The sequence below is a fragment of the Doryrhamphus excisus genome, chromosome 18, assembly GCF_030265055.1.
Source record: "Doryrhamphus excisus isolate RoL2022-K1 chromosome 18, RoL_Dexc_1.0, whole genome shotgun sequence".
NCBI lineage: Eukaryota > Metazoa > Chordata > Actinopteri > Syngnathiformes > Syngnathidae > Doryrhamphus > Doryrhamphus excisus.
In genome coordinates this window covers 2,941,129-2,954,324 of record NC_080483.1, presented here as the reverse complement: position 1 = coordinate 2,954,324, position 13,196 = coordinate 2,941,129, and the positions used below count along the sequence as shown (strand labels likewise).

The 13,196-nt window shown below is 44.1% G+C and overlaps 1 protein-coding gene across 1 annotated transcript in view; it reads left to right on the top strand.

Moving 5' to 3' along the window:
- The window catches only part of LOC131105927 (dihydropyridine-sensitive L-type skeletal muscle calcium channel subunit alpha-1-like), a 66,541-nt gene extending 62,482 nt beyond the window's left edge, over positions 1–4,059 (top strand). Inside the window, exons 41-42 of the mRNA XM_058054444.1 lie at positions 505–634; positions 2,193–4,059. Coding sequence (XP_057910427.1) covers positions 505–634; positions 2,193–2,206 — 144 coding nt within the window. The 3' untranslated portion in view covers positions 2,207–4,059. The remainder of the gene's footprint in view (positions 1–504; positions 635–2,192) is intronic.
- The last annotated feature ends 9,137 nt before the right edge of the window (positions 4,060–13,196 follow it).

Sequence of the window (13,196 nt, the reverse complement as noted above, 5' to 3'; positions counted from 1 at the left end):
GTAAGAACACTAACACATTCCAAAAACATGCTAGGTTAATTAGCGACTCCAAATTGTCCATAGGTATGAATGTGAGTGTGAATGGTTGTTTGTCTATATGTGCCCTGTGATTGGCTGGCCACCAGTCCAGGGTGTACCCCGCCTCTCGCCCAAAGACAGCTGGGATAGGCTTCAGCACTCCCGCGACCCTCGTGAGAAAAAGCTGTAGAAAATGAATAAATGAATGAATGATTCGGTTGAGCTGGTTTCATAATTATATCTTTTGAGTGTTAAGTTGGTGTGTGATGAGTTTAGTGTTATTTTGTAAGAACACGAACACATTCCAAAAATATGCTCGGTTAATTGACCACTCCAAATTGTTCATAGGTATGAATGTGAGTGTGAATGAGGGAGGAAATCTTCAGGGTAAATAAAAGTCAATCGAGGCAATTAATGTCATTATCATCTTCATATAATGTATGTATGTCACGCATATATTTGACGGTATGTAACTTTTATTAACAGAGGCAAGGAAGTCTTTTTGGAAACCACTCTGATCCTTTTGCCATGGAGAGCGATATGGCCAGTAGCAACCAGGCTACCAGTCAGCGCCCACTGCAGAGGGCAGAGGGCATCGTAAACAACAACACCAAAGGTTTGTGTATTCATCATTGTCTTGTGTGAGTCAACAATTTGCAGCAGAGTGAGAAGAAAAACAATAATAACTTTGTGGATGGTTTTTTTAAAATTACTTTCCCCACAGGCTAATCCATGAATCAGTGTTTTGAGTTATCAACTCTCAGAGAGTGACTGAACTCCAGGCTATATTGCTCATAGTACAGTGGGTATCTTTGTCTGCTTAGGTGCAAAGGATAGTACTGCACATGTGCTACAACAACAGCTAACTTTGTTGTTTTTGGTTTGGTTAAAATGGTAATGGTTTTATTTCATTTGAACATGCATCAGATTACAATTGAGTGCATCCCATAATCAGTTCCCAGTTCCACATGTCCAAAAGGAGTAGGAAGAAGCAAAGCTTATTAAATCTTACCCCTCCATCTGGTACTTTTACAATCAGTAACTGTTACATTTGTTCACTTCCTGCTTTCCTAATATAATTTTATTTTATTTTTTAAATTATTTTAATTTTAATTTTAATTTTAATTTTAATTTTAATTTTAATTTTAATTTTAATTTTAATTTTAATTTTAATTTTAATTTTCACATATATATATAGCACATCATGACTGGTTCAAGACTCTTCATCCTTGTATTTAGCAAACATCAACTGCTTGTATTGTTTCTTGAATTGGCTCATCGTTGTGCATTGTTTGATTTCCTTACTCAATCCATTCCATAGTTTGATTCCACATACTGAAATGCTATGGCTAGCATAACGTAGTCCTAGCATAGAAGTGTTTCAAATGTACTTCTTCCCTGAGATCATATTTCTCCTCTCTTGTAGAGAAGTATTGGATGACATTTTTAGCTAATTGGTTATTTTTAGCCTTATGCATTATTTTAGCTGTTTGAAGATGAACTATATCAGCAAGTTGAAGTATTTGTGATTTTAGAAATAAGGAGTTAGTATGTTCTCTGTAGGCGGCATTATGAATTATCCTTACTGACCTTTTTTTGCAGTACATTTAGCGAGTGAAGATTGCTTTTATAGTTATTAGTCCATATTTCCACACAATAAGTAAGATATGGTAGAACCATATCCATAAATGAAGACTGGAGCGGTTGCTCTGTGGTGGGCAAAACCTTTCATTTAATTCAGTAAAAAGATCCGTTCATTTTGGTCGCTTCGGTAAATTGGTCGTTAGCCTGTGATCTCCTTCTGTGCATAGACCCGGTCAGCTGTGTCTAGTCAGTCCGTTCACTCATGTTCACGTTTTTTTTCCGACTCAACAGCAAGATGATAAGTGGTGTGTCGGTCATGAACAGACGAGTCAAAAGAACTAGTTCTTTTTTGTGAATGGAAGCACGCAGATAGTCCCGCCCTGCAAAAAGAACGGTGAACTGGCTCTCCAGCCAATCAAAAAATTTGCAACTGAGCGGACTGAACGGGTATTTTAGGGGCGGTGACCTCGTTCATTCCGTTCACAAAAAAAGAACTAGTTGTTTTGACCTGTTCGTTCATGACTAACACACCACTCATAAGCACTGCCTTAACCTAAATGTAACATCAGTTTTGTGTTCTTCTTTTCCAGCTGCCGAGAAATGACCCCCCACCAACCACCAACAGCACAGGAGTACCTCTTGTATTAGGAAACAACACTTAACCCCCCCCCCCCCGACGCATATTGGCAGATTTATTTTCTCTGTTTTTATGACAACATTAGTGGAAAGTCGTTTGATGGCACTATCTGCAGCTCTTAATCCAGCAGAAGGTGAAAATTTGAGCCATATTTTAGGGTTTGGAGTATAGAAAAATAGAATTTTTTTGGGGGGGGGGCATCCATTATTTGTGAGTTTTGACCTGTTATTGACGGTTTTGGAATATAATCCTCAACTAGCAGGCATCTATGCTACTGTGATTTAATTTGCACGTTTTTAAACTATTTATGAGGCAGAATTAGGCGGCACGGCGGTCGAGTGGTTAGCGCGCAGACCTCACAGCTAGGAGACCAGGGTTCAATTCCACCCTCGGCCATCTCTGTGTGGAGTTGGCATGTTCTCCCCGTGCATGCGTGGGTTTTCTTCGGGTACTCCGGTTTCCTCCCAAATTCTGAAAAAACATGCTAGGTTAATTAGCGACTCCAAATTGTCCATAGGTATGAATGTGAGTGTTTTTTCGAATTCACCGTTCACGTTTTAGAAATTCCAACAATATAGAACATACTTACAAACAATATAGCGTATATAAATAATAATACAATTACATGAAGGCGGCACACGGTCGAGTAGTTAGCACGCAGACCTCACAGCTACTCCTCCTCTCCCAAGGCGTCCCTCAAGGTTCAATGCTTTGTCCTCTCGTCTTCATCCTCTACCTCCTCCCACTTGGTTTGATTAAAATTAAATTCATCAAGACTGCACGAGTGGTTATCACACAGGCCTCACAGCTAGGAGACCAGGATTCAATTCCAATTCCTCGGCCACCTCTATGTGGAGTTCCATGTTCTCCCCGTGCATGCGTGGGTTTTCTCCGGGTACTCCGGTTTCCTCCCACATTCCAAAAACATGCTAGGTTAATTAGCGACTCCAAATTGTCCACAGGTATGAATGTGAGTGTGAATGGTTGTTTGTCTATATGCGCCCTGTGATTGGCTGGCCATTAGTCCAAGGGTGTACCCTGCCTCTCGCCTGAAGACAGCTGGGATAGGCTCCAGCACCTCCCGGAATGCCTAAAAGCACTGATTTGGCAGCGCAACGCCATCACTATTTATGTAAAAACTTAAAAACCATCTTCTTGGCTCATCTATAAGCTCACGTATGAACTCTATTTTTGTTGCCATCGTTATATTTCCGCCTTTAGTTGTACCAGGCATTAAAATCAACAAATAAACTAAAGACACAAGTCTGGTCTAATCATTTTTCCATGACTGTATACGAAGGCAGAGACGCTGTAATCAGGGAAAAGCTGAAGTAAACAAACAAAGCACTAGTTGCACACTGTGGCCTTGGATCAGGTTCAAGTCTGCCTTGAAGAATGTTTTCAAAGACTTGCCATGTGATGTGTTTGATGTCTCTGTAAGATAAACGATGATATATATCTGCATTGCTTTCCTCCATCAAGTTCTGTTTGTTCAAGGCCTTTTGGACGGTCACTTTTCTTGATCCACCTCCGTTTTGTTTTGTTTTTTTGGTGCTTACCTATTAATATGTCCGGTCTCCAAAATGCAAGCATCCCGTCAATTTTTCTTTGATTCTTCTGAGTGTTCTTGGGAAAAGTATGATTGACGCTCTTAAGCACATGACCCACTTTATTACTTGTCAGCTTTCCGCTAAGTCTCTAAAAAAACCTTGGACTTGCTACTGCCGGATTATTTTCCATTTTGTTTACGATATCCAAAAACAGCTACCCAATTCCCGCTATCAACTGGTCATCAGATCATGTTAGTGATCTGTTGAGCTTTGAAGATATTTGCTCAATTTTGCTAGCTAAAGATAAAAGCAAACATATAGTCTCACAAATACAAAGGATACTTATACACGCACCCGCACAAGGAAGGACTAACGTGGCATCTGACAGTAAAGGTGGAAACATCCAGTACGCATATGACAGGACTCCAGCCTCAAGTGTATAAAAGGCCGGGCAGGGAAAGGAAGGGTGCTTTTTTTGCAGCTGCGCTGTAATAAGACACGCTTACTTGTAGGCATGCAGGGACTGCAGATAAGCCCGGACGTCTGTATTAGGTATTGTTGTGCTTTTTTGCAGCTGCGCTGTAATAGGACCCGCTTACTTGTAGGCATGCAGGGACTGCAGATAAGCCCGGATGTCTGTATTAGGTATTGTTGTAAGGAATAAACAATCTGGTTCTCATTCTATAATTTGGTTCTTTAAGACTCCCTCATCCTCTATTCGGAACCCACTTACAGTCCTCAAGGGGAGGGTTTCTACAGCTTTCATACCTCAAGTCTTATAAATGTTTTGGATAGCATTGCTCCTCTCCTATCAAGGTTAGAATTTTTAACCCCAGCGCTCACACTGGATCCGTCTCAGCTGCGGTCCTGATTCAATCCATAAAGTACAAAGTGCCACTCACACTGACTTCGGTAGGACCCGCTTACTTGTAGGCATACAAGGACTGCAGATAAGCCCGGATGTCTGTATTAGGTATTGTTGTGCTTTTTGCAGCTGCGCTGTAATAGGACCCGCTTACTTGTAGGCATACAGGGACTGCAGATGTCTGTATTAGGTATTGTTGTCAGGAATAAACAATCTGGTTCTCATTCTATAATTTGGTTCTTTAAGACTCCCTTATCCTCTATTCGGAACCCACTTACAGTCCTCAAGGGGAGGATTTCTACAGCTTTCATACATCAAGTCTTGTAAATGTTTTGGATAGCATTGCTCCTGTGACGAGTTTGCGGTAGGAACCGGGTTCGGATCCCAGGATGCAGAGGACACCGTGGTCAGTTGCACTTCAAGTCTTTTAATTGGATTACGTGACAACAAAGGGGTAACCAAGGACAATGGCATGTAAAAGGAAAGAAAAGATGCCGCGGGTAAAAACCAGGAAATCAAAGTACCAACAGGGATCGAGGGGGCCACAGGGCGTGCAGCAGGAGTAGTCCACATCGACTGGAGGGCACCCGGGATAGTCGATGTAACCAGAAGGTCAGAAGCGAGAGCATATGGCATGGAGACCAGAACAATAGCCGAGTACCCTCCAGTCGCCACAGGTGGGTATAAATGGGGGAAATGGAATGAGGAACAGCTGTGGCACGTCTTGTGGCTCCTCCCAAAGTGGGCGTGGAGAAATCTAAAAGGGACAACAGAATTAGTAAGCAATACAAACAAAGGAACATGACAATACCACCCAAGCAACCGAATCATAGTTCAGGTGGAGTGTGACAGCTCCTCTCCTATCAAGGTTAGAATTTTTAACCCCCGTGCTCACACCGGATCCATCTCGGCTGCGATCCTGATCCAATCCATAAAGTACAAAGTGCCACTCACACTGACTTCGGTCTGCACTGCAGACTCGGTGAGAGTCCGCTCTGGCTGTGGACACTGGGCTCGCAAGAGCAGATACACTAGCCTTGTATACAGGAAGTTCTTGTAAACAACAGTTTTTTTGATGCCTTTAGACTTCAAACAATGAGTAAGTACAAAAACTATTTTCACACCGCACAGAGCTGGTATGTATGTATGTATGTATGTGTATATATATATATATATATATATATATATATATATATATATATACATACACACACACACACAGAAGGCATTTCAATCTTATGGAATGCTTCCATAGTAAGCTAAAGGAGCCATGGAGAAAAGAAGAGTCTTCATCACGGTACAGGAAAGAGAGGTTCATTATGACGTTTACAAGGAAAAGCTGTGTGTTTTCAACCAAACTTTGCATAGGACAAGAGTATTATTTTTCTGAAATCATCACCAAACTGTAGTAGGACTTACTGGTAGCTGGAATATTACCTTCTCATAGTGAAGCGTTGATACATTTTGTCAGATAATCATCAATTCCACTGTGTGATAATTCACCTCTTTATTACATGGCTATTAGTAAATGCAAAGAGGATACACCCTGCACTGAGTCTGACTTGTAATTCCTCTGTGGAGCCAGGTGGGGGCACTGTTCTACCAGTAAAAGCTTCTGTCCAACAGTACTGTTTATTTAATGTAAGAGCTGTGCTGTATTATATACTATTACAAGCTATACTATACAAGCTATGTAATAATGATTTAAACTGCTCTCACTCATTTCAACTACAATGCTAAACTATACAATGAACCCACTGCTGCATTTTCAAGTTTAAAGTAAAACTTTAGAATAATGCACAAAGTCGTCCTCCAAGGTTAGTGGTGGACCTTTGAGCGTTAACGTTCCCCTCATGGCACCGTAATGTTCAGTGTTTAGGCCTGTGGTGCAAATATATCTTATTGAAATTGCTCCAAAGGGTCCACTAAAGCACACTTTGTGTGAGTGTGCATGCATGTGTGTGCATTGGTGCCTGCATTGGTGCCTGAGTGAGCAAGGTTTTATGTTGTCTTTATTGGTTTTAACACCCATTGGTATTCTCTTTGCCATGAGTCCTTGCGGTTGTTATTATCCGGTATACCCTGCTCTTGTTCCATCCATCCATCCATCCGTCCGTCCGCCCAACCGCCCAACCCACCCATCCATCCATCCATCCATCCAAATGTATTATTATTATAAATTCTTAAAATAATGAATTCTAGGGACATGTGTCTCGTAAATAAGACAAGAGTTTGGTCTGCCGGTGAAATGATAGTCGCTCATGCTCCGTAGAATGGATCTACAGTAAACCTCGGATATATCGGATTCAATTGTTCCCACTGGTTTTGTCCGATATAAGCGAAATCCGTTATATGCGTATACCGGAAAATGTCCGTTTTACGCATATATCGGATTTATATCCGGTATATGCGTAAATGGGATTTTATCCGTTATAAAAAGGCACTTCCTTGACTATGTTTCCAATGTACCTGGACGCGCAGGCAACGCTGCAAACGCTGCAAATGACGTCGTATAGCGGCCTGTCACGATTCGGCGAATCGGAGCGCCACGATGCGGCCATCCGATATATGCGAGAGAAATTTCATGGAAACGCATTGGAACGGGACTGGAGATTTTGTCCGAAATAGGCGAAATCCGTTATAAAAAATCCGATATATGCAATGAATTTTTATTGGAAATGCATTACAGAAAAATTGGTTCTTTTTTATCTGTCCGTTGTGAGCGAATTTCCGATATATCCGAGTCCGATATATCCGAGGTTTACTGTAAATAGCAGCACTAGCTTTAGCAGCGCTAGCTTTAGCAGCGCTAGCATTAGCAGCACTAGCTTAAGCAGCACTAGCTTAAGCAGCACTAGCATTAGCAGTGCGCTAGCAAGTCATTGAGAATAGTTTCCAACAGTACTGTGGGGGAGAGCTGACTGTATATGTGTTGGGTAGGTTGAGAACCTCATCCGCACCAGAACTCCAATAAGAACGTGAGTCCGGACACAGTAAAAGAGCTAAATGGACTTTATTTCTTTACAGTCCAATTTCCATCCAATGGGTTAATTTGTGAGGAGTATAATGTCTTAATGAGTCTGGTTTCCTTGCTAATGCACATGCTAATTGACACACACGTAGTATAAGATATGGCTTTGCGACGAAAAGGGCGGCAACAGGTTAGCTAGCGCTTCAATGATGGCTAATATTGTGAATGCACACGAGCAGAAGATATATGCGTATGTGACAGACAAGCGAGAGAGAGAGGAATAGGCGGGTAAGAGTGACAGCACTCGAGTTGACACCTTGGCAGCAGCATTCTCCATTTGACAGTTTTATTGCATTTCTAAGATCTGTTTACATAAACACTCAAAATTGCCGAGAGAACTGAGAGAAGGCATGAAGACACACACACACACACAGAATTCTTGTCGCTCAGACAATGAAAAGGGCAAAGTGAATGTCAGAATGATCTCTCATAAGAAAGGCACATCAGTTGGGCCTTGAGTTGAGGAGTAGAAGTGGAGGTAGTAACGGAAAGACGGCTTACCAATGTTCCATTTATTTGCAACTTTATAACAGGAAACAATGAAAATCTATTAATTCTGTGATGTAAAACAAATAAATAATAATCAAATAATTCTCTCGTTTCAATTTACAAAACATAAACAGTCCATTTAAAAAACAATAATCAAGGCAAATGGGCCAAACCATCCAGGTCGTCCGGAAGCTTCCTCCATCCCAGTCACTGGTGCCGTGTCCTTGGACAAAACACTTCACCCACTTTGCCTGCAGTGCCTCCCACACTGGTGGGAACAACACTGAACAAATGTTTGGTGGCAGTCAAAGTTGGCATGAATTGGCCATGAATTTGGGTTGGAAGCAGGAAGTCCATAGAAATCTGGAAGATCTAGAAAGCTTTCGGTACGGGTCCCGGTGTGTAGCTGCACTATAGGAGTCCACAACTCAATAAAAAAATATGAAAAATATACGGCAATTACAATGCAATTGATTAATTTAATTAATTTTAAAAATCCATCCATTTTCTATGCCGCTTATCCTCCTCCCGGGTGTGCTTGAGCCTATCCCTGGACTGGTCGCCAACCAATCGCGCTACATACATCTATCCATCTTCGGGTTGTGGGGGCAGTGCCCCAGCAGGGAGGCCCAGACTTCCCTTTCCCAGTCCAGCTCCTCCCAGCGGATCCCAGGGCGCTCCCAGGCCAGTTGGGAGACATAGTCTCGCCAATGTTTCCTGGGTCTTCCCCGAGGCCTTCTGCCAGTTGGACGTGCCCTGAACACCTCCCCACGGGGGTGTCCTGGGGGCATCCTAACCAGATGCCCAAGCCACCCCATCTGGTGTCGCCACTTCCACAGCAAGACGCCATGCCTCCTGTTCCAGCGTCGCCTCTTCCACAGTGGGACACCACGACTCCTGTTTCGGTGTCGCCTCTTCCACAGCGAGACGCCACGCCTCCTGTTCCGGAGTCGCCTCTTCCACGGCGGGACGCCACACCTCCTGTTCCGGAGTCGCCTCTTCCACGGCGGGACACCACGCCTCCTGTTCCGCCGTGGAAGACGCGACGCCACGACTCCTGTTTTGGTGTCGCCTCTTCCACAGCAAGACGCCACGCCTCCTGTTCCGGAGTCGCCTCTTCCACGGAGGGACGCCACACCTCCTGTTCCGGAGTCGCCTCTTCCATGGCGGGACGCAACGCCTCTTGTTGCGGAGTCGCCTCTTCCACGGCGGGACGCCACACCTCCTGTTCCGGAGTCGCCTCTTCCACGGCGGGACACCACGCCTCCTGTTCCGGCGTCACCTCTTCCACGGCGGGACACCACACTTCTTGTTCCGGCGTTGCCTCTTCCTCCTGTTCCGGTGTCGCCTCTTCCACGGCGGGACGCCACCCCTCATGTTTCGGCGTCTCCTCTTCCACTGCGGGACGCCACGCCTCCTGTTTCAGCGTCGCCTCTTCCACTGCGGGACGCCACGCCTCCTGTTCCAGCGTCGCCTCTTCCACCACGCCTACTGTTCCGGCATCGCCTCTTCCATGGCGGGACGCCACGCCTCCTGTTCCGGCGTCGCCTCTTCCACGGCGGGACGCCACGCCTCTTGTTCCGGCGTTGCCACTTCCTCCTGTTCTGGTGTCGCCTATTCCACGGCGGGACGCCACACCTCCTGTTCCGTCGTCGCCTCTTCCACGGCGCGCCTCCTGTCCCGGCGTTGCCTCTTCCACGGCGGGACGCCGCGCCTCCTGTTTCGGCGTCACCTCTTCCATGGCGTGCCTCCTGTCCTGGCGTCGCCTCTTCCACGGCGGGACGCCACGCCTCCTGTTTCGGCGTCACCTCTTCCACGGCGGGATGCCACACCTCTTGTTCCGGCGTTGCCTCTTCCTCCTGTTCTGGTGTCGCCTCTTCCACGGCGGGACGCCACCCCTCATGTTTCGGCGTCTCCTCTTCCACTGCGGGACGCCACGCATCCTGTTTCGGCGTCGCCTCTTCCATGGCGGGACGCCATGCCTCTTGTTCCGGTGTCGCCTCTTCCTCCTGTTCCGGCGTCACCTCTTCCACGACGGGACGCCACGCCTCTTGTTGAACATAGACCATGTTTGAACATAGATCACACACTCTTCGGCCTCCCTGGGAAAGTCTATTTCAGGGTGCCGTTGGTCAATGTGGTTTTCGTCCTGGTTGCGGATCACCGGACCTGCTCTACACCCTTGCAAGGGTGATGGAGGGCCACCCTGCGCAGAAAACTCATTTCTATCTTCTCCTTTTGGTCACTAGCCAAATCTCATGAGTATACATGAGTGTAGGAACGTACCAATATATTTCTTGAAGTTATGAACCGTATTCAAGACGTGGAGTATTCAAGATTCAAAACCTGCTCAGAGTGTAAAGTGGATTTCATAACCTGCTTGGAAGTGGTACCATGTAAATAAAACTGACTTGACTTGACCAAAGCAATTAAAGAAAAAAAACACATTCATGGACACACACGTACACCCCCTTTTTCCACCCCCATCCGTTTCTTATTCTGTTTTCCATGAGTGGGTTTGCCATCCGTGGGGTGGCAACATTCATGAATGATAAAGAATTCATGCCTGATGAATCACTCCCTCGTTACGCCCGTGTACTGTACATCGTCATCTATCAATCTGTCCGCCGTTGTCCTCGTCTACATCGGCGTTGTGTGGTAGAAGGGCAGCCCCCGTCCTCTGACACACACTCGCACGCAGACGCCTCCGTGATGTGTCACGATCCATCCACCTGCCTCTTCTCATCGTTTCCCACCTGCTCTTCCATCTACCTACATTTATGCAGAGCATCTCTTTTTTTTTCCTCCACTCTTCCCGGTCCTCCTCCTCTGCACGTAGTGTGTCGGCAATACGACGCAGAACCCAGCAAACATGTTCACACAGAAGCGAAGAGTACAAGAACGGGAGCGTTGTGAACGAATCCGAAAAGAGAATCCATTGAACGCTTCAGTGAGTTTTGTGCTCTGTGATGACTCCAAACTCTATGATGCCGACTCGTCTTTGATGGAATATACCAGAAGGAACGTTAGAGAGAGGGAGAAGATGAAGAAGAATTAGATGGCATAAAGTAGACTAAAAGGATTCAGAAGGCAGGACGGTCAACTTGCCTGAGGAGGGTATGGAAACACACACACACACATAAACACACATACACACACAAAAAAACACACAAAAACATGCTGATGCCAATACTTGCTCTAACAACTTCAGAGCTTTTTTTCTTTTGGTGTTCCTTCATGTTCAAGAGCTGTTTGTCCACGGGCTCTTTATGGGACTCATTTTAAAACTCTTTTCTCAACTCAAGCAAAGAAAATCTTTTCAGATCAGAATCAGAATCAGAAAAGGTTTATTGCCATGTATGATCAAACACATACTAGGAATTTGTTTTGGTATAGTAGGTGCATACACATCTATTAAAAAAGAATGAGAATACAAAATATGAAATACAAAATATTTTTACTTCTTCTTCTTTCTAATGAATCCCCCCCAGCGCCCACCCTCAAAGAGGCTGTCTTTCCCTCACTGACTGTCTATAACTCAGGGGTCTCAAACTCAATTTACTTGGGGGCCACTGGAGCTAGGGTCTGGGTGGGCAAGACTGGGCCGCATCAGGTTTTACAAAAAAAAACGCATTTATTAAAAACAGAAAAATTAATAAACTTTGCTTTGGTTTTGATTTTCAACAATAAAAGTTCTGATAAAACATTCCACTGTTCTCAAATATCTTACTTTTTATTTTTCTACACAAAATAAGATGAAAAATAAACAAATCAAGAATAAAGAAAATCAATCAATCAGTAATAAATAAATATAATAATAATAATAAAACGTCAAATAATAAAAACTTAAGAAACCACATATAGTTGGTGGGTAGACAAATGATTTTTTTCAGATTAAAATGAACAAAGCATTATTAGAGCCCTGTAGACATGACAAAACACGACTATAGTCACATTTATACTCTTTTTATTTACAACATATTGCGCAACTGCAGGGTCTTGAGACACATGCTAACTCACAAACTAGAGAGCTAGCGACCTAAACGGTAGCCTTCAAGTTATTTCCTTTCAACTTAAATAGCCAAAAACTTACCACTTCCACACGGATAGGGAGGATAACTATTAACAGTTATTTAACCTTTAACATGAACATGAATCAAACGTAATAATTTTTTCTGGGTACATGATACCATACAGCATCCATATCAAACTTGCGCGGGCCGCACTAACATTAAACTTTCATATCAAGGCGGGGGCCTCAAACTAGTGTCCTGCGGGCCACATTTGGCCCGCGGGCCGCGTGTTTGAGACCACTGGTCTATCTGAACCTCATTCATGTTCCCCCCTGTCCCCATCTGTCTTTCTGTGAGAAGCAAGTAATTGGATGTGGAGATTGATTGATGGAGGGGTAAAAAAAATAAGTGACTGACTGCTTGTCACACAGACACACCTGGAACTGGAAGGTTCTGTGGGACTACTTTTTTCATATCTGAGCTAGTATAGAAAAAAATTAAAGAATTGCTTTTACTGTCAAAAAGCACAGACCGGGAATGACATTCTGATGGTATGATAACCTCGGGCTAAAATATAACAGTTTGACAGTTTCACAGTTTTACAATTACTAGGGGTGCAATGAAAAATTCACGGTTCGATGCATTTGCGTTACGGTTGGATACATTTTCGATCCCACAAAATGAGCTGGGGTTTTTTTTAATGGAATTTTATTGAAATTGCCGACATTTTCTCACCTTAAAAGTACAGTCTTGACACCTAACACCTTTAAAAATTATAAATAAATGTATAAATAAATGCACGGCAGTCGAGTGGTTAGCGCGCAGACCTCACAGCTAGGAGGACCAGGGTTCAATTCCACCCTTGGCCATCTCTGTGTGGAGTTTGCATGTTCTCCCCGTGCATGCGTGGGTTTTCTCCGGGTACTCCGGTTTCCTCCCACATTCCAAAAAAAACATGCTAGGTTAATTAGCGTTAATTCCAAATTGTCCATAGGTATGAATGTGAGTG